The sequence below is a fragment of the Clytia hemisphaerica genome, unplaced genomic scaffold, assembly GCF_902728285.1.
Source record: "Clytia hemisphaerica strain Z4C2 unplaced genomic scaffold, Clytia hemisphaerica genome assembly, whole genome shotgun sequence".
Taxonomy (NCBI): Eukaryota; Metazoa; Cnidaria; class Hydrozoa; order Leptothecata; family Clytiidae; genus Clytia; species Clytia hemisphaerica.
This window is the reverse complement of record NW_027103805.1, coordinates 107,644-131,452: the sequence shown is the minus strand read 5'-3', so window position 1 is coordinate 131,452 and position 23,809 is coordinate 107,644. Positions and strand designations below refer to the sequence as shown.

At 35.1% G+C, this 23,809-nt stretch overlaps 1 protein-coding gene across 3 annotated transcripts; it reads right to left on the bottom strand.

The window, feature by feature from the left end:
- Positions 1-673: 673 nt before the first annotated feature.
- On the bottom strand, positions 674-20,306 carry LOC136806389 (ankycorbin-like). Of its 3 annotated transcripts, XM_067062952.1 has the most exons (13): positions 20,149-20,306; positions 19,443-19,541; positions 18,192-18,290; positions 17,737-17,835; positions 14,904-15,002; positions 14,447-14,545; positions 13,394-13,495; positions 12,904-12,984; positions 11,188-11,484; positions 2,902-3,113; positions 2,462-2,627; positions 1,603-2,143; positions 674-1,219 (listed from the first exon to the last, which is right to left on the bottom strand). In XM_067062952.1, exons 1-13 carry the CDS (start codon positions 20,269-20,271, stop codon positions 1,059-1,061), a joined length of 2,178 nt encoding a protein of 725 aa, XP_066919053.1. In that variant the 5' UTR covers positions 20,272-20,306; the 3' UTR covers positions 674-1,058. The 3 variants fall into 3 exon arrangements, with proteins under 3 accessions (XP_066919053.1, XP_066919054.1, XP_066919055.1); XM_067062953.1 differs by lacking the exon at positions 18,192-18,290; XM_067062954.1 differs by lacking the exons at positions 17,737-17,835; positions 18,192-18,290; positions 19,443-19,541; positions 20,149-20,306 and adding an exon at positions 16,021-16,278.
- Positions 20,307-23,809: the final 3,503 nt, after the last annotated feature.

Below are 23,809 nucleotides of genomic sequence, written 5' to 3'. Positions count from 1 at the left end.
AGAAAGCCATCGCGTAGGCTATTCTAATAAGACGAATCCTACTTACTTTCATAACGGAACCGAACATCAACAGATTCACTTCTAGAAAGTCCAAATACAGGCTTTTTTACATTGAAGTCGGCTAAATAGGGAAATCATTGTCAGTAAGACTATTAAATACTTTTAATTCAACATCTACGAACTCAAGACACCAGCTAATTTAACAAATTATACCAAGAATGATGACGTCAATGTTTTCACTTATTTTTATTTTACTCTTATTAAGTATATTTTCAGTAATTTTTGTAAGCAAGAAAGTTGTTCAGATTTTAATTATCTTTCCAACGATATATAATATGTAGGAGTTTGAAACACTTTTGGTTTTGAAAAAATTTTATTTCAAACGACGACGTCATTTCTCCTATTTTGATTTTACTCTTTTTGAGTACATTTTCGGAATTTAGTGTAAGCAAAAAAGTTGTTCAGTTTTCAATTATCTTTCCAATGGTATATAATATGACATGTTTTGGAGTGACATATTTGTTTGTCAACAAATGCTGACATGGAGTGACAGGTGACATTTGACACTTGTCTCCCCTTAACATTTTCATCTATAGACCATTTTGGACTACTGTGCAAAATTTCACGATTTTGTCACGATTTGCACAATTGTTATCCTAACTGACTCCACTAAAATGAAAAACAAAATATTAAATTCTTTACATAAAATACCTTAAATAATTCCATACAACGAAAAGAAATAAAACGAATAAAACTTGAAATTAAATGTTTCGATTTTGAGTGCCGAAATACTTTGTCTGGATTGACATGATATCAGTTATTTGTGTTCAGTTTTCAATGTGCCAAATCCAAACAAGCGCACTCATCTTGGGGTGCTTAAAGGAATTGTTGTAAGTGTTCACGTAAGCTGACACAGCCTTACTATTCCAAAATGCTCCTGTCACACAGGGAAACATAACGAATGTTACCACTATCGTTCCGTCGTTCAATGAACGCAGTGTGTTTCAGTAACACGGGCCTCACTCTTTCCACCATTTTTAAAGAAATCATTATGTATATCACGTAACTGCTGTGCTTCCATTGTTCGCACGCACAAGGCGTTCAAGTTCAAGAACACGCGCGCGGAGCTCTTCGTTTTCTTTTTCTGTGCTTTCTTTTTGTTGTCGCTCTTGTTCCAAAGCTTTTAAACGTTCCTCGTAATCTTGAATGATTGTTTCGTCTGTAAAAAAATAAAGACGATGATTGCATTAATTTCACAACTTAGCTTCTTTAACACTAACATTAATGAGTGAGCATGCCTAATGTAGAAAGCGTTTCAAAAAAACCTTTCGATACCTTAAGGAAGAAACTTTGCAAGGAATTTAATTTGACGAGGACCGAAAAAGTCATTTTAGAAAGAATTCAATTGGTGGATGGCTGGATGAATTTAGTTTTAGCGGTTACAGGATATTTTTGGGTAAAAATCCTTGTCACATTAGCAGAAACATGTTTTGAGGCATAAGATTTATGGAACACTTGTTGAAAGGCGTTTCGAGAGAACCAACATTTTAATAGTTTCAAAGAACTCTTATTCTAAAGAAAAAAGAAGTGAAATAAACATACCTGTCATGTTATTATTGTCTGAGTGCTTCTTTTTCCCTTTTCGAGGTGATTCGCAATTTTGTAAACTGACCGAAATATTCCGATCAAGATCTACAGCCGATTCACGTTTATTTAATCTCTTGGCTGGTGATCCTGGCTCGTCGGTATCGTCACTCGATTTAATATCGATTCCTTTCGTTAATCGTTCCGCTAAACTATTCAACTCAGTTCGTATATGATGAGTGAACTCGTCAACATTTTTCTTTGAGCCACGCTCAAGTGATTGTTCAATAATTTCGAGTTCATTTCGTAATTGGTTGTGAAAAGATTCTTCACGACGTTTTTGTTCTAGGAAACGATCATCAGTCGCTTGTAAAGCTCGTTCGAATTTCTTTCGCATTTTACGCATTTGCTTTTCGAGCGAATGTTTTGATGCGTTTAATTGATATTGTAATTCAGCTTGTCGATGAATCATAAGTTCTTTTTCTGATGTTTCGACCACATCTTTCAGTTTTTTATCATTTTTAGAGTCTTTGCTTGACTTTCCTTTCTTTTGTTTGGACTGAAAGAGAAGAAATATGCTGAGGAGGTTAAATACGTCGGTGAACTGTTATAAGGTTTTCTAGATAATTATGCTAGAGAAACCGTATTTAAAACAGGAATATTTGTATCATCATCACCACTGGTCATTATATGGTCACTTGGTCAAAAAGGATCTAAAGCGAGTTGATTTACATCAACCTACTAGTCCTCGTGTATCCCGAGTTTTATTTACGTAAGTGATGGACGCCAGGGAATAAGACATTAGGAACATTATCTGGCGCTGTTAGAAAGCACAAAAAAACAATAATACACAGGGAATGAATCACATCGTTCTTACCTTACTGAAAAAGCACCCTTTAGCTTGTATCGATTCCTCAGATATGTATCCGTCAACAAAACCATGGTCAGAGTATCGGTCAGACTTGTGTTTAGATGAAGAAGCCACTTGCATATTCATTCGATGCTTTGGTGTGATTTGTGGTGACATAAAACGTGGGTCATACCTGTTGACAAACGATATTTTGAATAAATTTTCGTTATTCCATAGCAAGATCACCTTGGTTTAAGTTGAATTCGTAATCATTCTTTATCTAACCTTTTAATTTTATCAAAATAGGAGGAGTAGGGGAGGAGATGACCCCTATGTAAAAAAAGGAAGGATTATATCCGTATAAATGACAAACCCATTAATTTTAAGTATTTTTCTCTCCAGACTATTATTGTGATGAATGGATTATCAATGAAAACTAGGGAAAATCACCAGAAGCAATCTTTTACCTTAGTTCTTTGTACTCATGACAGACGTATTTATTTTCGTGTTTGGGTGTCGGATAAATTTGTTTATCTTTTTGTTTTTGTTTGTCTTTGCGATGAGAATCATATAATTGAAGTTCGTCGTACAAGTGCGGTTTTTCAGTTTTCTCAGTTTTCGTTTTGAATGATTTCCGACGGGAAGACGAGTTGAGGGGTGTTTGATCACCGCGTGCATCCTATGGAGATTAAAAAGAGATTTTGTTACAAAAGAAAAAAAGTTCGTTAATTTGAATTTTTTTTAAGTACACATTAACCAAAATGGTGCATGTTTGGCTGAAGTGGGATAAGATAAATATATATAGAAAACGTTACTTTTTCTCGTACCTAATGCAACATTATTATTTAAAAATTTCTTTTTTAAATTCGTTAATTCTTAAAAAACTCAAATGGTACCAAATCTTAATGGTTTCAAGAATGAGAAATCACCGAAAAAGACACAGTTTCAATACACGTACAATGAGTATGAAAAGAGGAGAATCACATCTTTGAATGGGTTCAACAATTTTATCACAAACATCACCATGCTGGTAATCGTTGTATTCTTCAACGTCGATCATTTCTTGTGGTGAAGAGGAGTGCTCCTCTGCCATTCGAATGTATGACACATTCTGTGTTTGCTTAGGACTGCCAATAAACTTCACCATGATTTCACCAGATTTAAATGTTGATGAAAATTTATTCCTGTCTGAAGTTTAATGTCACCTTAATCCATCAACCACCTCAATATTAACTTCAATGATAGCCAAGACTTTGGAAGAGAATCGAATGTCGTTACAACGATCCAGAGTGAACGAAAAGATTACAAAGTGACTAGTTAATCAAATCCAATACAAGAAGACAGATTGTTCCATTGATCAAATCTCGATCTGTTCTCTACAAACAGATCTTCTCAAATGAACGACAGAAGATCAATCGCATTTATCTCTAAGTATAGACCGAGAGAGAGACGAGATGGCGACAGGGGCTATTTCAACACCAAAGTCTCAACCCTTTGTATGTGAAAACATAAAGACGACAAATAAACAAAATAACAAACAAAAATATACAATATTCAATTCATTCATTAGCAAGAAAGACGATATCTTGACAAAAAGAAAATGACATCCAAAAATTAGCAATTAAGACTTCCTCCGGTATTTTGATATAGAATTGTTACTGTCTTTAATCGTTTAGTAAAGCATACAATTCTTTTATAAGAAACCCTTTACACGGTATCATCTTTCCCACAAACTTTCTAAGATATATTATATTGAATGCAAGAAAAGGTTGTTGCTGGTAAACATTTACAAATATTTGAAATCAAAAACAAAACTAGGCAAGTTTTGAGTTATGGAATTTTATGGGTTGAAAATAAGTTTTTGTCATTCCAATTTGGGAGAAAGAATTGAAATGAGCCCCTCTCCGTAGTATGAATGATTTCAGAACCATCTGTTGGTCAGACTTCCCCTTGCCTCTGGGCTGCTATCGAACTGCATTTAGATGCAGTTTCTGTGCATAGAGGGTACTTTTCTTATGAAAAAGAAACATGATTTCTTCGGGAAGAACACTGCCTTCGTTCAATTAGCATGCTACAAAAAGCTCATTAGAAATTCATTTATCATTTAATGATACCGCCCTTTTTATGAAGTAATCCGATGGTAAATAAAGGCTATGAGAAAGATAAAGCAATTTAAAAGACATTACGTGAAAACTGGTCCTTATCTAGGTTTACCATGGACGTCTTATCAACGGCATGATATGTATCATGCTTTCTAAATGACGTAAGTAACGATAATTACTTCTTGTTTTCAATTAGGGTGGCAATAACGAGATACTCATTGCTTTTGAAAACTAGAGAAAAGTTAACAAACTCATATTGTCAAAATTTCGGCAGCATGGGTTGTGAACGACACCATATTGTAGGGCCGAAGCAAAGTTAAAACACAATTAAAACACGGAATTTATTCATAGTAATAAAGAGATAAAAGCACGAAATTCGTTAAATATATTATGGCAAGCATTTTCGTGATTTCAATCGCGGCACAAACTACTACGAAGTAATGACTTGCTGAATAATTTTTTTAACGTCAATGAAGAAAACACCAATTTTCACGCCTTCACTTCTTCGCCTGTAAAGCAAGAAGAAAAACACTTAGGATACCCGTTAAACTTCCCGCTAAAATTTCGCCATAAAGGACGTCGGGAAATCGATAATCAACCTTCTAGTTAAGAAATGATGACGTCACAGACAAAACGTGTCGTGCGGATCGGATATTCGAGGACTGTTGTCAAAATGAACTCTCGTCTCTTTTCATTAACGTTGAGTTGATGCAATGGATTTGAGTATTTCCTTTGTCATTTAGTAGTACTTTGTAAAAATCGCAACTTCACCGATTGTGAAAATAAGCGAGGTGGAAATATGGTCTTCAATCGTATTAAAGTTAATAAAAAATTAAGAACAAGCTATTTTCACTGGCCTTGTGGTACCTAAATATACAAGTTATATACAAGTTTCCTTTCGGATATGGCTTAAAACACGTTGAGGTCAATGGCGGATCTGTGTGGAGTTCAAATCAATGATCAATGTTTCTGTTAGCCATATTTAAGGAAATTCTGACTCTCTTTCATAAATCCTAAAATCCGACACTGAAGGTTCTTCTAATCCTTTGAGAATAAGAATTTCTTACAGAGCTATAGCTCCACGACTAGTAGACTAAAATCAGGTAAAATACAATATTACGAAACACTATATCACATCAATATTGACGTCATTACTATGTTTTCTTAACACTGGAATAGAATCTAATTATGAATGGGGAGCAATAACCCCAACTATGTTGATTTGAAAGAAGTAAAATAAGGTTTTTATATGAATGGTGGTGTAATATGGTAAAATATGCTTATTTGAGTAAAATTAAGCTCTTGTCAAGAGATGTGTCGTCGATATGTTGTGTTATTTGTTGAAAGGTAAACGATTAGAAGGCTCTGTCTTTATTTCTGAGGCTAAACGTTAAAATTGCTTGAAGACTTTTTGAAAAGTTGCTTGCTAAAAATTCTGATACATAAATTTAAGAACAAAACCACCAAATCACTAACACGACGCACAAATTTATATGGAAAATCAAGCTGGACATGACGAAACACAGATCCCTACTGCCACCAAACAGGTGGAGATGAGGGAAAGCTTTCAAATATTACAACTGGAGAAAACAGTGAAGGAAAAGGAAGTTATTGGGAGGCTAATTGGGGAGAAGAGGAAACTGCAGGATGATTATGAAGAGAGGTTGGAAAGGTTATCAAAGAGAATCAAAGAAATGGAGGAAAAACCAACCAATACAAATCAGGTTCTGGTGACAAGCAGCAATAAGGAGGTAAGCAATTCTATTGTTTAAACATTTTTTGTATAAGAATTTCGGCGCTCATCTCAGTAGCCTTAGCCGAAAAGAAGTGTTTTAGAGATCAAGCGGTCTTAAATGTGTCTCAAATGCTTGATAAGTCTTGTGTGGTCACACAAGGGATGTGGGTTTTAAACAAATCTTTGTACAAAATCACATACGATTAATGTTTTAGTGAAGTCTGTTAGAAACAGTTTTACAACAAATTTTCATAGACAAAGTGCACAAGGATTTACATAATCAAGATGGAATTGAGTCACCAAGCAAGCCTGAAGGATGAGCCTAATGATGAGGAAAATACACCAACATATGATTGGACTGTTCATATGAGAGGAGTGGGTGATGCAGATCTTTCACATATAGTGGATAAAGTTGTTTTCAATTTGAATCTAGCAAGAAGTTATCCAAAGCCTAGAAGAGGTGAGATAAAAATAGATAAGAAAACACCCTTCTTCAAAAACTTTAGAGTATTAATGGAAGTTTATTTATCAGCTTTCCGTGCAAAGAATAGTAGGATCTTAGCCGAACAAACAGAGGCAGGTAAAGAACAAGAAATTTGACTTAAGATTTTTTCCATTAAGTTCTGTATCTTATGTTCCCGGTGTAATTTTTAACCTTTTCAGCCCGGCAGACGTGTATACACGTCGAGCATACGTTCCGGCAGACGTGTCGAAAGCATCCACCGAAGGAGGACTTCAAAATATCTGTTCTGAAGGCACGTTCCAGCTGGATATGGTGGTCTGTTCTTACCGAACTAAAGAAAAAAGTCTGCTGGAAAAAAGTGGTCTGTTCTACTGAAGATTGGGACCAGCTGGAAAAATATGGTCTGTTCTACTGAAGATTGGGACCAGCTGGAAAAATATGATCTGTTCTTACGAAAAAAATAGTCTGATATCTTATATTTATAAATAACGTGTCTAAGAATTTCCTATCTGTTCTGAGGGAATTAAAAAAAAGTCCTGAATGTGGTTGCCTGGAGTGGCAGCTGAAAATTCTCCATCTGTTCTACAAAACATCTGGAAATTGTGGATGTTCGAACTGTTAGCTGGAAATTAAGTTTCTGTTCTTAAAAGTCCTTCAATGTCAAGCTGGAATTTAGCGATCTGTTCTTATAAGATTTTGTCAGCCCTGGTAGATAAGAACAGTTAACTCGCGTAAAATCAATCGCCTGGTAATTTCGTTCTGTTCTGAAAGTTTTTTTACCTCCTAGCTGGAAAAATATAACTGTTCTGAAGTAAAAATTTCTCGCCTGGAAAACGAGGAACTGTTCTTAATTTCGTGGAAATCCTTCCAGCTGGTAAATCAGAACAGATATTTGCAAATTTTAGGTCGGTGGCTGCTTCTGACGTGTATACACGTCTTTTTGACATAGTGATCTTCTAAGCTATATTTCTCCCATTGGCTTCTTTGCTAGCCGTAGAAATAAAGAAAAACGGAAAGTAGAGGTTCTAAGCTTTCTTTTGATATATGGTGATGTAATGTTTTGATCACGTGGTGAGGCAGCAGATTTCGAAGAAAAAGTAGAGAAAAACACTGAATCAAGATGGCGACCAAGAAATGGGTTTTTCAAACTTACTGCTAAAGCTCTTGGATTTTTTGACTGGTTTAGGCCAATTTTCTTCATGGAAACATTGTTTTTATAATGGCAAAACATCCAGTACTAGCCGGTAGCCGGCGTCGCACGCCGGATAAGCTGTAGCTGAACGCACTAAAAGTCCTTTGGATGTTGAAGGTGGCTTAATAAAACAATCAAATGAATAAAAAGATATCTTCAAAATTGACTCTAACCCCCGGGGGGTGGGGGGGGGAAGCAAAATGACTGACGGGTATGTGCGGGCAATAAGGGTGTGTTTTTCAAGGCATCCGAAATGCACTGTAAGGGTGGGTTTTTTTGCCGCCTGCACTGTAAGGGTACGAATTTCTAAATTCTAACAAAAATGGCATTGTTGAAAAATTGTGAAAGTTTTTTTAAGGGATTCACCTATTTTCAAATATTGGATCAAGTACGTATTGGATCCCTTTTTAAATGCAAAATTACATAAATATATACTGTATAGAAGAATCACACCCAGCGTGTCTATTTTTTATTTGCTTTGATTTAAATCTTTGTTTGATCCATTTCAATCACTTCAGGGAAAAAAGCTAGACTGCACTGTAAGGGTATTCAACTTTGCGAAAAATGCAGTAAGGGTGCAATTTTGAACGCAAATTTTTAGCCCGCACATACCGTCAGTCCAAAATCCGACTCCCCCCCCCGGGCTCTAACCCTCCCCCGGAGATCTTTTTCTCGCTTTGCTCGCATTAAATACGCCGTCCAGTTTTCGACAATTTGAGAAAATGTCATGGTAAAGAGGAGTAAAATGTAGAAATGAGAATTTTTTAGGAAAAAGCGGGAAAGCCACAAAGAATAGTGCAACTTTGTTTTTATCAGTTTTAAAAGATAAATAATAAGTCAATTTCTAAATTGCTTTTTTTTAACCCTTGTCATAACTTTTCGAATTTAAACATGTAAAATGACGTACACAGTTTTTAATAGTATCAACCACATTCACTTGAATGTTTTTATATGAAGAAAGACTTGAAAGAGATGCACTAATTTCTTCTCTTGCTTTTTATCGCCCTTTGAATGCTGTTATTGTTTGACAAACTTTTAAAATTTATGTTTTGATCTACATTTGAAATGTTCTTTTCTATAAAAGAAACTTGTTTTGTTTTGAAAAGAATTCGAATGTCATTAATAAATACGATCGTTAAATACATTCGAAAACATTTCAAACAAAAGAAAAGAGAAAAATAGCATCAGGCAAAGCTGGGCAGAAATTAAAATGACTAAATGTAGATGGGCCTTAAATTTCAAAACAAAGGCTGAATAAAGTCTAAACAAGGCTCTATCCGATATCTGTCAATCAAAACAAACTTATCGAGAACAAAACATGGCTTGCGAAATCTTTTGCAAATGGCGCGAATCCAATAGAACAAATTTGTGGAGCAAGAGACTAAAAGTCATAATTCTAAAACACAAACAAAGCGAAAACGAAAGTGGTGACACACATGACACAGACACACAAAGCACCGCTATTAATATATAGAAGTATATCCTATATTTTTTGTTTTGTTTTTAGCATAAAAATTCCATTTATTTGTCATTTTGACCACTTTTCTCGACAAACCATAGGCGGGTCGACCCAAACTTACAGTACTTTTTACTTTTTCTTCAGGTTGGAGCATGGAAAGTTGACAAATCCAATGCAAAAGTGTTTTCTGCACCTCATATATTTCAAAGGAGCACCAAAGAATTTGAAAAGCCTGGATTTATGTTGAATTGCACTACTTCTTTCACTCCTCTGCCTCTCCAAGCACCAGCGACGGTCGATCGATCCCCGAAATTCTTGGTTCATAACGATGTCCTGATTACAGCTTATATGGATCAAAATGATAGCAGGTACCACATAACAGCCACATGGAATTATTATGATGACATTTAGCATCCCTTATGGTCAAAAGAGACCAGATTTGATAGCAATGAGTTTGCCTCAAAAGGCTTACGGTTTTTGGAAACTTTGCAACTGTCGCCGACTATGCCATCTAGTTTCACGGTAGCCGATACCCTTCAAAAGCTTCAGGAGCTAAGAATACTGACTGAAAGTGTTGCTTAGATAGTTGGGAAATACTTTTACACCATTTTTGATGTTGTAGCTGCTTCTAGAAACAGATTATCATCAAAATACTTCAAAATTATTGTATGTATTGGATTTTTTTAGCCGAAAATCGTGATTTTTGGCAGAAGTGACCGATATTTGGGCGGCTGGTGTGACACATACAGATTTTTGTGGATGCTGATTTTTGGTATATTACTTCAAAATGATGTATAGATTGATAAATAGCCAAAGACAGATTTTTTAATTAACTTCCCCCCACTTTTTTTTGCTCTAGAAGTGAAAAATGCAGAAAAAGTGACATTACCGCAAAACGTGAAAAAAAACTGTGGTTTACGTGATGCTACCATTTTTGTTGGAATATTCTATTTGGATTGGTACCTGGTTTAAAAGTTGTAGAATTTAATTAGCTTTTCAGGGATACCTTACTTTTTCTCTAAAGATTCCTAGTTCTTGAGTTATGATAAAATGACTGAACATGTCTATTTTCTGAAAAAATGTTGCGCGCTGACAGCGTGAAAATTTAAAAAGTTGCGCGCTGGAAAGGTTAAGGTTGCAGCGAACCACCATTTAAAATTTCGGAATTTGGACGCGGGTCATTTACCATGCCAATCGAAATTTCATTCAAGACGTTCGAAAAACAAGACAAACGTCACGAAATCTTATACCATAAGATGGACTTCACTAAGTTGACGGGTTGCAACGTAGAAGAACTCGATCGTCGATCCCTCAGAAGACTTCGAGAAAAGATTACGTAAAGTTGGCGCAGTGGTATCAGAAGAGCAAAACGATAAAAATATCTCCTAAATTTCAATGTAACAATATGTAAATTATTTTATTGAAAAATGTCGGGGGAAAGTCAAATATTATTGAGACAACGTTCCCAGACTAGAATTATAACTGACTTTTTCCCAATGATATTTTAAAACTGTCAATTTTATCAAAACACACCTGTGTCACAGACCCACTGTGACCTTAACCAGCGCCACTGGAAAGTTTGGCAAAAATTTTGTCCCCCAGTGGGGAAAAAACATATAATTTCAGCCCGTCTTTGATTTCGTCCCCATTCGAAGTTCCATGTTTAAAAATTGCACTCCAAAACCTTGGAAAAATAGAATTTCTATCCCCATTGAGGAAAAACAGAGGAAAAGAGTTCCACCGGGGCTAAGAGATAGGGGTGTATTAAAAGTCTTTAGTTAAAAGCTAAAGATTCCACCTACCATAGGTATTGATATACCAGAATCAGTCGTCGGTACAAACAAACTCAAAACGCTAGATGAAGTTGCTGTTGGTAGCTCTTCCGATGGATGTTGAATGTACGTTGTCGGAACGCTGTGTTCTGGGCTACCTGTTGATGCTGTTGATCCACACTGACTTCCTCCTCCTCCCCCAGTCTTACGTAAATCGTCTGCGGTAAGATGCGGTGGTGGATTAGCAGGACTGGCTAGGCTAGCCGCTGGACTGATGGTTGGACTATCGGAACTTCGATGTTTCCGCCGTTCTTTAGGTGGACGTTTCTAAACGAAAGTTTGAGAGTTTTTCAATGAATCTGTTTTAATACTAACTGCTTCTACTTCAGTGCGTAAAAACCTTATTATCACTGGGTAACGAGTCTAGTAAAGATTATTATTTTTTTGTAAAATCGAGTTTAAGCACCTCGTGCACCTTCAACTATTCAACAAACTTCTTTTAAACAATGTTTAATCAGAACAATGAAGAAACCTTAAGATCGTTATACTAGCAAATTGACTGAATTGTCAACAAATTTGGTCGAAAAAATAGAAGTCATTTCGTGATCAACGGAGGACTAAGCTCCTTGCAAGAGATTCGCGTTTTTAATCCTCTTAGAGGCAAAAAAAGATTTATATAATACGAAAAAAAAAGGCTTGGTTTAGCGAAATCACTTATCAATAAATTTCGTACAATAGAAAATCTATCTGACTTCATCTATAATTTAGCAATTTTCTATTTTCATGAATATTCGAATTTTCCTAAATCATTTTTTTGGCTTCGAGAAATCTACTTCAGACTGAGGTAGAATGAGAAAAAAAGTTAAAAAAATACTTTCGGATTATTTTGTTGTGTATACACAAATTAATATACTGTATTTGGACAGATAAAAGGAAATACAAAAGGCTTCATTTTCAATCGACAACAAAAGTTCAATGGTTTCCTTTTCGGATAAAAATAGCTTTTTTATGATATTAATTAAGTGTAATTACCCTTTTTTATTGAATAATATACTTAAATGAGGCTTGCAGGTCTAGAATTTAGGTTACTTATTATAACGCTTTTACCAGTCCGAAGCCCACACCAGTTGCGCCAAAGTTTCCCCTACCTGCCTCCAGAAAAAAACACTCTGAAACCGTTTGGATTCTCTATAGAGATAAAGCAGCTCAAACAGAGGTAGGTCTTTTCTCCGAGAAAAAAAGTTTCCAATCGCTGTCTTAAAAATTACGAATCTGTCAGTATTTTTACTTAAGTCCCTTTAAATTTTACAAAATGAAGGATCAGATATGCTGAACAGCTCCTGTCAAAATTACAGTATGAAAATCAGATAAAAACTGCTTTAAAAAAATGCAGGTTCAAGCGATACTTTGAGGAGATAATAAGATCTGGGTATAAGATAAAGCTAGCGTCCAGCTTCGAGGGATATTTTTAGAAAGAGTGCAGTAGTAGTGTAGATAGGTGTAATATATTCCAGGGGCCGCGGGAGCAGCTGGGCCAACCATGAAGATTTCCACTGATTAAAAGTAAGTAAAATTCTGCTCGAAAACCTTGTTGAAAACACTAGTTTTAGGCATTCTAGAGGGAGTAAAATTCAAATTTTCTCCTATCCACGGCAATGTAATGGTACCGGCGAAAACTGTTTTTCGATTGAGCTCACACTAAAATACACCCGACAAAAATGTTTGAATACCAAGGGCGCATCATACCTTTTTATTTGGTTCGGGTATCATTTGTGCAATTTCTTTGAATCCATTTCTGATGGCGATGTCTTTTGCTGTATCCCCGACCTAAAAGGTGAAAATCGACATTAAAATACCTACAATAGTTTAGACATAAGCTCAATAGTTTGAACATGAAAGGGTTGAATCTTATTGGCCATTAAGTTTAAAAGAAGCTTTGTTAATTGCCCTAATGTGGTTTCATTTCAATCTAAGCTTCTTTTGATAAGTGGACACAACCGAACACTTTGCCTTACACTATTGGCTCTTTTCATGAATTAGCATAACAAAAATTATGATGATGCCATCAAAGCAAAGCATCTACTACGGATCGATCAATTTTAATCAGGCCATCGCGCCCCATAAAAATATCTCATCATGCCATAACAGCAAACACCAAAAAATATTTTTTATCAATTCACGCTGCAAACCGCTGGGTGGTGGACTCATCCATCTTTTGGTAAAATAGTTCACTTACATTATTGGGACTGAGCTCAATAGGCTGGTCCACACTAAGCAGGTAGTCCACATATTGTGCGTTTCCAAGTTCCGCACTCAGATGTAGTGGTGTGTTTCCACCCTAGAATAACGAAAATATTCGATATTTGTCGTAATTGTCGTTTTTTATGAAATTTTTCGTTCTTTTTGTCTATTTTTAGTAAATGCAGGATACTTTAGATAAACCCCTCATGAATTCAACGAACTCTCGCTAATTCGAACTTCTTTTATTCAAAAATATTTATATAGTTTGAACTAATTCTCAATTCCCGCCAAGAGAAAATTCTGTTAAAATACTCTTTATGATTCGAATACCTCTGTAATTTGAACAAATTAAACTTCTTATTCGAGTTCGACTTAGCAAGAGCTAACTTCAAGACAATTAACATTTTTCTAAAAGGCACGTAAGATTCAAATACAAGGTTTTTAAATTATACATAACTCAAATTATAACTTAAAAATTCGTTACCAAATCAATACTGCTCTCATCGGAATGAACATAATAGCGTGCGCCACTCGCGTACAATACTGTCCGCCTGATCGAAAACATAACTCCAAATAAACTCAAAACACACAGAACAACCTTTACCAATCAAACTTACTTTATCATTTCAAGAGGATTTATAGATTTCTTTTTAAACAAACGACGAACAGTATTTTATTTTACGGAAATGATTGAAAATGGTTAGCTTTTTCCGAAACTCATTTCCATCAAATTAATATGGGAAACACTTTGTCAATTTATTAGTGGATTAATATTTTGGGGCATCGAATCCTCTTTATAATCCAATCAAGAAATCCTGCTGTCAAAATCTAAACTTTTTTGGTTTGTTTTCTTTCGGCTGCCGTAATTCTGATCTCATCAATTTTTCTCTTTGAAAGAAAATAAGGCGGTACAATTTTTTGTGGAAAATCCATTAGTTATCAAATGCCTTAAATTTAGAATTGACTCAAAGGGTTTCGCCTTATACGATGAAAATTAGTTTTAGCAAACCGATCAGCTGTTCTGGGAAAAAGGGATATAAAATCTTACATGATTTTGTATATTGACATCAGCACCATGTTTGAGAAGACATTTCAATGCTTTGTATGATTTTGTTTGTATTGCCATATGTAGTGCTGTGTTACCATTCTAAGTAAGAGCGTTTCGAATTATAGATAACTTTCTTTCACTAAAAGATTACATATCTGGCGCTGTTTACGCATGAGCTTCCAGTATGGGCTAGATTGGGTAGCCGATGTAAAAATTGCAAGTTTAAATCTTACTTCAGTCCTCAGTCCGCTTTAAATTGCTGTCGTTGAATTCATTTCAATCTTTGATGCAAAGTCTTTGTCAATTCATATTTTCAGAAACCCACCTGGCACGTAACTTTGTTCCAACGTTCATGTAACGTTATATGGACTTTGTGAACGTTAAATAAACGTTGAAATAACGTTGCGTTCAAGCTGGGAAAAATGATGCTCAGCAGCGAGTGATTAAGTTAACTTACAGCGTCTTGAGCAGATTTATTGACACCAGCTTTCATCAACAATACCATTGACTTGGTGTGGTGGTTTAACGTGGCTATGTGTAGTGGTGTAAATGCATCCTAAAGTGTAAAGAAGTAAAATATGATACTTTTCCTCACAAAATAACTGAAAATAAAGTAATTCAAGATTGTTGAAAGAACGATAACTTTTTAGGTTAACTCTATTCAAAACCACTCGATTTTAATAACTTGTTTGGAAAAAATGTAACTTGAAACATATTCTTTAAACCTTAATATTGGACTTAAGGTTTTTTGTTTCTGTAACAAATGTCCACTTTAGAACTGTAAAAAAAATTAAGCTTAGTTACTCCTACTTTTCACGATTTCAAGCGAACAAAATTCCTTTTACTTTCTTACTCGATAATGAGAGGGTCAGCACTCGGTACACCCCTGTGTTAAAGATCCGTTGTGACCCCAGCGCCACTGGAAATTTTGGCCAAAATTTTGAACCAGGTGGAAAAACTACCCTACAATTTCATCCCCACTGGGGGAAATTGACTTTTATTTCATCCACGTTCGAAATTCAATGTAGAATATTGCACTCCAAATCCTTTGCGCTTGATTCTTTAAGCTTTGAAACAATGTAGTATTTTTATCCTCGTTGGAATTTTGCGATAAAAATGTTTTCCCCGCTGTACCAAAAAGCTTCACCGGTGCTATGAGGCAGGGTTGTCTCGGTATAAAGGATCCGAATACTAATCGTTTCACACAGTCTCTTTTATTTTACTTCGACCTTTATTAGCATGAGCTCCATATAAATGGTATAAGGGCATGCTAACCAATGAAGTATAAGCCCGAAGGGCTTAGAATCAAATCTCCTTTGTAGGACTTGAAGCCTACCAAATCCTACCAAAGTTGCACGGCCTAGCGCAGTCCACCTGGATACACAAATAACAGGTTGAAACCAAAATTTACACCTATAAATTTCGAAAAAGATACCACTCGAAAACAAAGGAATCACTAGATTCGGTTCGTCGTCAAAAATATGGCGCATATTTTAAGGCTTCGCTTTTTCTTGTCCGAGAATGGTTAAAGATTTGATTCAAGCTCTTCGGGCTTATAATTCATTGATGCTAACCATATCTTCACATTTGTTAACAAAACGGACACTTTTGCTCGTAGCTTTCTCATCGTCCCGCTTCCCTCCTTGCTTTCTCTTTTTCTTTGAAAGATGTTCTTCTATTTTCATTCCTTTGTTACCATCACTATAACTCCGTCTTCTATGACTTGTCGAATTGGAAGAGTGATTCTTTTCTTTGTTGCTCTGAGACTGTCTACAGCTTGATGATCTAGGCCTTCTGTTAGGTTCCATTTTTAGGAACTTAGTAAAATTATAGTTGTATTATTTCATCGTTCGAATTTGTCATATATAGTAAGCTTGGCATTGATATTCAATCCAAACAAAAATTGTGAACGAAAATTATTTCATATGATATATTCAGCAATATTTTGGCACCAAAACTTTCTAGCACAAGTGCATGGAAAGGCTTGTCATGAAAATTTAATGACAAACGTTCAACTATTCTGTAACAACTTATGGAAATTTTTAAAATGTTCTTTTTTATTCCGAACCAAACTTTGTCAAACAATTCTACTAAGTACTAATCACTTTTCAAATAAAACTCAGGAGAAATTAAACTTAGAAATTCGACAATAACATAGAGAAATCAAAGTTAGCCTGATTCCCTTATCGAACCCCTCACGAGAAAAGTCATTGATATTTTTCATATCAATACTACTGAAATAAAAATTAATCCTACATTTGATTCAAAAAATAGAGAAGTTTTGACATTTTTCTTTTACTGAGTTCTGATCACAATGAGAACATTGCTAAAGACCTTATCTCTGGAAAGAACATCAAATTTTTATGTCTAGAAAAATATATATCATATATCAATTTTTCGTTGTTTGCTCCAATCATCATAACGAATAAAATTAATAAAATTGATAAACCGTCTCTGACAAGACTGCTAAGCCTCTTGTTATATTTTATAATAAACGATTTCTCAAGCTAAGTAATTTTATGAGGTCTTAAGTGGTTTATGAAGAGGCCAATGTCAATTTTTTAAATATGCAAGCCTTCAGAATTTAAATGCAAGATGGTCTTTTTGTAAGAAATTACGATACCTAACATTGTGCAAATCCAATTCCAAAAACTACTGAAATATCCAACTTTAGCGGCTATTCTACTTTACGTAACCTTTTGCTGTAGAGGCTCTTCAAGACAAGTTTACAGTAATGGTGATTTATGGATTTATGGACTTCTTTAGTCATTATAATCAGCAAAGCAATGTTGTTAAGTTCCAATAAAAAAGGTGTGAGCATGAAAAGTAAATCATTGAAATGATATCTTGAGAATCTCAGCAGCTTCTTAAGTTGCTGAAATATTTCATTTCTGTTTACACTTCCCTGAAATGATTTGAATTGCAATGCCATGATTGTATTAAGTACCAACTCTTAAAAGATATGAACGAGTTGTGTAAAGTTAGAACATTCGGCTCCTCGGTCGGTTTATACCACAGAGTTCGTATTTGGTACAAAAACGGTATTGATACCTCTCTGCTTGATGTTCAGCAATTAAAAAGAAGGATCAAAGATAAATGGAGAAATCCAGGGAGAAAGAATGACATCCTCCCCTACCTTTGGATTAATAACTATTAAACCTTTGGGTCGCCTCCGACTTCGGTCACAAGACCCACTTACTTGCTCTTAAAAGTAGTAGGTGTTTAAAAATGAAAGTGTTGTATGACTGTTTCCATATAGTCACACAAATGAAAACTTATGGATTACATACCTTATTTTTGATGTTCAAGTCTGCTTTGACATGTATAAGGAGTTCAACCACTTCAAAATAGTCGTTCAAACAAGCCACATGACACGGTGTATTTCCTTCCTATAAAAAAGAGAAACGGTAAAGTAAGGAAAGGAAACAAAAATGTCACTAAGGCTAAAAGAGCCTAGAATAAGGAACCAATATTTGTTACTATACGTAATCATTTAAATGGCACGCCTGAGGGAAACCGAAACCAACCCATTTAATTAGAGTATTAATTCCTAACATTAGTAATTTTCAAGGAGTATCAGTCTGAAGGGTCTTCTTTTCGAGCTTCAGGTTATTAGTTTGTTTTGTTAATTTCTTCGTCTTGCCAAGGACAATTTCCAGTACTGAAGAAATCCCCTGTTGAAACCATGATGGACTCTATATGCTTAAAGGCATGGATTATTTTTCTTTCCCGAGAAATTGCCTACCTCATCTTGTACATTGAGGTCGGCGTTATTATCAAGTAAGATTGAAACTATGTCATGATGGCCTTCCTCTGCTGCTAGGTGTAGGGGTGTACGATCACTCTGTGGGTGTAAGGAGAGGAAGGAGAAAAATTAGTCGTTACAGGGATCACAAAAATTCGGTCCAGTTAGAATACACGCTGTTTTTATAAGAATACACTTTATAAGAATGTCCATGATAGAAATGGCCAAAAAATTAAGAATATGGTAAGAATATCACCATCATGGAATTTAGCAACTGAACCTAAGAATATCATTTTTAATGCATTTTAACCTGTAGATTGCCAATTTCGATCTTAACCTAAGAATACCGTAAGATTGGATGATTTTCGACAAAAGGTTAAGAATATCCATGATGAAATGAAAAAACACCATTCTTATAAAAAAAAGCGTGTAATGGAAGTGTTAGTGACAAAGGTTAAGATCATGGAATAGGAAGTCTCTTTCTGATGAGAAAGTTGTGTCTTGTTGACTAGGTAAAAGGAGTAAGAATGTATCCCCTTGGTTCTGATATCATAATAATAACTTTCTTCTGAGCTCGTATGATTAAGGTATATTTTGAAATACAGATCGCTTTCGTTTTCGAAGAGATTTGCATAATTCAATAATTTAGTAACACTTAGCTGACTGAGGAGACACTGGTGTCTCAGCAAAGTCTTGTCTTCTTAGCAACCGCATGGCTTAAGGATTAAACTAATGGTTATCTGGACTTAGTTTGAGACAGACATTAATACGTCATCGGTTCGATTGAGACTGATGAGATTGCGTGAGGTCGAACTTAAATTTATGTGACTAAGCCAATGTGTAAAATCAAGTTGTTATTGTTACATATTACATATTGTTACATGTTAGTGCATATCGTGACAATTAGTCAAAGTTATTCGAAGAAAAAGTGAGTATATGATAAGGGCGTAAGTTGATCCACCCTCATGGATTTTATGTTTTATGGAGGTATAGTATAAACGCTTAGAACGCCCACAAATGAATCTATTTTAAATAAGTGCTGGCTTCCAGAAAAGTGCTTTTATCACCATCTGGAGTATTTTTGTGCTATCAGACCACATAAGAAGGTTATTCCAACTAGAGAAAAGTTTTTTCAAGATTTTTGAGTAAGTGAAAGGTGAATTCTCGGATATTATTGGAAGTTATAATTGCTCTGTTCTATTCCGTACAACTTCGAAAGCTTTAATAGCAATTTAATGGATTTCAGGTCACCTTATCACGAGCATTTATGTTGCATCCATTTTCAATTAACAAATTGGTCACTTGGATATGCCCCTTGCATGCTGCGTAGTGCAAACAATTCTTGCCATCCTACGAGAACAAGAAATTTGAATTAGAACAACATGTTTGTCTTGTTAAATACATTCTGTCCTTAGCCGTCGTTTTGAATAAGATTTTACTTCCCAGACTAAGATTGTACTTCCCAGCTGGCACACAGCGTTGTTTCAACGTCTATCTAACGTTCAGGACGTCCATTTAGATCAACGTTGAAACAAGGTTCTGTGCCAGCTGGGTTACTTTTCCGGAAAATTTCTCCTACTTTTTCCAAAATAGCCGGTAAGATTATAAAAGGGTTTCTCTAAGGGTACAGAAAATCTTGCGTTGATTTAACAAACTGTCTAACTTTTTGAAGCTCATTTTTCAACTACCCAGAGTCTTGGTCTTTTTCCGCTAGAAAAGCAGCAGTGGAATCTTAATCAAAAAATGTAGCCTTGCCTATCTTAAAACCTTGATTCCAGCAAACCCTTTATTCAGTGCAACCTCGAAATTATGGCCGTCAGCGTAAAAAGACCGACATAAAAGGGCCAATAAGAGATTATTTATATGCGACTAAGAAGAACGGCTGGCTCACTGGAGAGCTCTTTTTTTAAGAAAAGGCAATATAATTGAAAATAAAAAGATTTAGGTAGCAGTTTACCTGATCTTGTACACGAACGCTTGCTCCTTGTTGTAACAATAAGATGACATCGACTTCTTTTCCCCATCCACATGCAATGATCAGGTCTCGATGTAACTTCAATGTATCATCTGAATCATCCATTTACTAATCTGAATAAACGAGACAAGAACGGCATTGGTTAAGTCACTTCATGTAAAAGACCCAAACAACCCCGTGTCCCTCCTTCTAACGCGATACATCCTTTTAGCAAAAACATCCAATCTTATATAAAGCGTTTCTGGCTATAACTAATGGTAAATTTTCCCATCCATTACACTGTTTTATAAAACAATTTTCAGCAAACGAAAAAAAAAGATCAAAGCTGCATTAAACACAGTCCTAGTACGTCAGAAAAAATGTTTTGTTTTTAGGTAAAAACAATATCTGTATCCAATTTGGTAGCTCTTGACCACATAAGAGGGATTAAAGCGACACATAAACACACACACAGTAGAAAAGCAAGAAAGTTTAAAAAAAACTATAGATCACAAAAGAAACGTGTTGATATCCCATCACTGATTTTAAAGATAGTTACAGGTCTGGCTTTGAAGACAGTTAGTTCCCTACCTAGATGTTACTGGTAAACCTCTATTGAACATTATATTAAGACTTTAACGAGGCCGACTTTTTTAATCTTAGGTTAATCAACTAGAAGACTAATTTGATAAAAATAACAAACATTTTCAGATCTTGACCTTTGTGGATTTGCAGTAAAAATATCTTAAACGTTAAGTGATTTTTACAGCATCGGCTAGGAGAAGCGTTATAGACGATCCTATCCTCTACACATAATACATTTTTTCGTGTTTACTATCCCTCTAACGGACGATAGCAACGTCTAGAAGCGCCAGAGCTTGATATTTGCGCAAAAGAACACAAAGAAATAAAGAACTTGAACAGACTTTCCAAAGAAACTTCTGATATACAAATAATCTTCTCATAAATATTTCGTATTCCAGTGGATTCAAGGGCACAAAAAGCTGCCTTTACGTGCGAATTAGGGTTTCGAAGCAAAGCTTTCACAAATTCGTCTCCTTTATTTTCCCATTCTCAGTAGCGTAGACAAGGGTGAAGGAACATTTGCTTAGGAGAGCAGATTAAACGACACAGTAATTATGTATTTCATGAATAGGTAAGTGCTTTTGTCGTAAAAATCTGCTCTCCTACGCAGAACATTCTTCACCTCTGTCTACGCTAATGCATTCTGATGAAGAAATTCCATCCGTAAAGCAAGCTTTGAGCTCACAGACTCGCAAAAAACATCGTGCAAGACATCTTTATTTCCCAAAAACCCATTCCATGTCCACGCTAACAAATATTCCATATGCGTGCATTAGAAATCAACAACAAAAATTAACAAAACTTGATCGAAAGAACAAAAAGTGTACTTAGTTGCAAATAAGTAAAAAAAAAATGACAAACTTATTATAAAGAAGTATTGGAAAATATCCGGAAAAGATTTATCACTGGGTGTTCAATGTTGATTTTCTTTCAGTCATCTCTTTCTCTCAGTTATTTAGGATATTAAAGGAAGTACCATCCATTTAACATACACGCATATAAAAAATTCCACGGTGACTATTCGTAATAATCAAATTTATATCGGGCACTAAGCAAATTTTTATAAAATAGTCCCTCTCTCCCTCTCTGATTTAACGGGCTTACAGAAAAAGATTTTAGCTTTAGAAAAAGTTTTTACAATATAGGAGTGAGATCATCCAGTGTCCGTCAATTGAACGGTCCACAAAAAATGGAAAAAAACTTTCAATGCAATATTTTCTCACAAACACGAAATAGCAAGCGTTCTATCTAAATCAAACTGGAATCTCATTTTGTTTGAAGGAAGTAACACATCCGCTCCATGACCTACATATATCAATAACTTTTACGCGTGAAACATTTAAAGCAAATATTCAACTTGGCAATGATTGTTTAAATGCGGTAAAGTTAACTGTGCACTGATGGTGATGGATGGTTGAAAATGGAAACACTTGACATTATCAAAATAAACGCTTTCATTTTTGTATGGGCGAACTTCTCTTAATGTTAAGTATTTCATTCAGTTTTCTAAGCTATTATGTATGAAGCTTGTACGCTGGGTTATATAGTAAGTACTTTCAACCATAGATCAAATTCAGTAATCTTGCTTCAGGGAATTTCTCCAATCAAGAACGAAATCCTTAAAACTAAAGATTCAAACTTCTTTCGAAACAGAATTTAGAATACACCTCCTTCTCACAGACCCGGTGGGACCCACCCCCAAAAGGACAATTGGTCAATTATCGTCCCCAATGACGAATTATACAATTATACAATTATACAATTTGTTGAGAATAGTAAAATAAACAAATCCTTCACTGAAAGTTATTGTGCTAATTTTTCCATCCCAACTGAAAACATTGATTGGAATTCAAATCCTGATAAAAAAACATAGGAACATAAATCCCCGTCTAGTTTCAGTTCGCTATTTTTACTACAGAGCAACACTACCGGGTCCGTGAAGGAAGACAGGTAGTAATTAACATAATCTATAGACAAAACACATATTATAATTGAATTCATCCGAAAAATTCAAGCCTTTTAACTGCTACTATTAAAACAAACACTCTAATTTGATCACTCAGCCAAGTTTGATCGTAAAAAGCATTGACGAATTTAATCCTAGTCACGTCAATAGTTTAATAAGGCCAAAAAAAGGATGACAAAACAAGATTAAAACAATCCAGTACGAACTGAAAGAATGCTAAAAGAATTGTGCCGCCCAAAATAAGGCCTTTGAAGTCAGGCCATTACAGTGCATAGAAAAATAAAATATAAAAAAATTTGGGTAAAAAATCGACCCTTACGGTTTTATAAGTCAAAGGTTTTTTGAAAAGGTTTGCCCAAAAAACTTCTCTTTGCTCACTTTTTAAACCCTTAGAGTGCATTTTCTCTTCGTTTATCTTTATTTTATTTATCAAATTTCAACCATTTAAATTTATTATGAGTAAAATTTCCCTTTTCCTAATACACCTTTTCGACCGTAGCCACCAATTGCCGCGCGGGTATTTTCTTGTCTGTTTCACCACCCTAAAACCGTCCCAGTCTTTTTTTCGCACCTATAACCAATAGAAAAATGTATAGAAAGGATCTGATCGACTTTAGGGGATACTTAAATAATAAAATAGCACGCGCCTGACCGCTTGACTACGGTCGAAAGGTGTCTTCTTCATCCTCGAAAAGTATTTTTTTAATACTACGCCGCACATGCTAAAAATCTGTCCAACAAAACAATAAATAAAACCCATAAGAACAATAAATGTTACAATTTGGTACATACGGTTCCAAGAATTTTCTAATCAAATGTTCTAAACCTGACCACATTGCCAGAGTATAAAAGTAGAGACATTTTACCATTCCCCAACTTAAATCTCGAACGTAACAGGGCTTTCTACCCTGCAATTGGTCCAATAATATTCTTACATTTCCCTTATTTGTTCTTATGTGGAAAACAAACAATTTGGATCAAAGAATACACAGACCTGTCATTGAGAACTGTCAATTAAGTAAAGACGAATTACTTCCTGTAGATACACCGAAAATTGATACTTTAAAAGCATTCGAAAATTAACTTTTTTAATTTCGTTCCATGAACATTGTT

Bases quoted from the DNA above. Each gene is read 5' to 3' on its own strand.
- LOC136806389 (XM_067062952.1), bottom strand. From the start codon at position 20,271: ATGGATGATTCAGATGATACATTGAAGTTACATCGAGACCTGATCATT. The intron at 3,114-11,187 runs GTAGGTGGAATC...TAATCTCCATAG, and splicing joins CTGGTATATCAATACCTATG to GATGCACGCGGTGATCAAAC. The intron at 2,628-2,901 runs GTAAAAGATTGC...GTTTGTCAACAG, and splicing joins CATGAGTACAAAGAACTAAG to GTATGACCCACGTTTTATGT.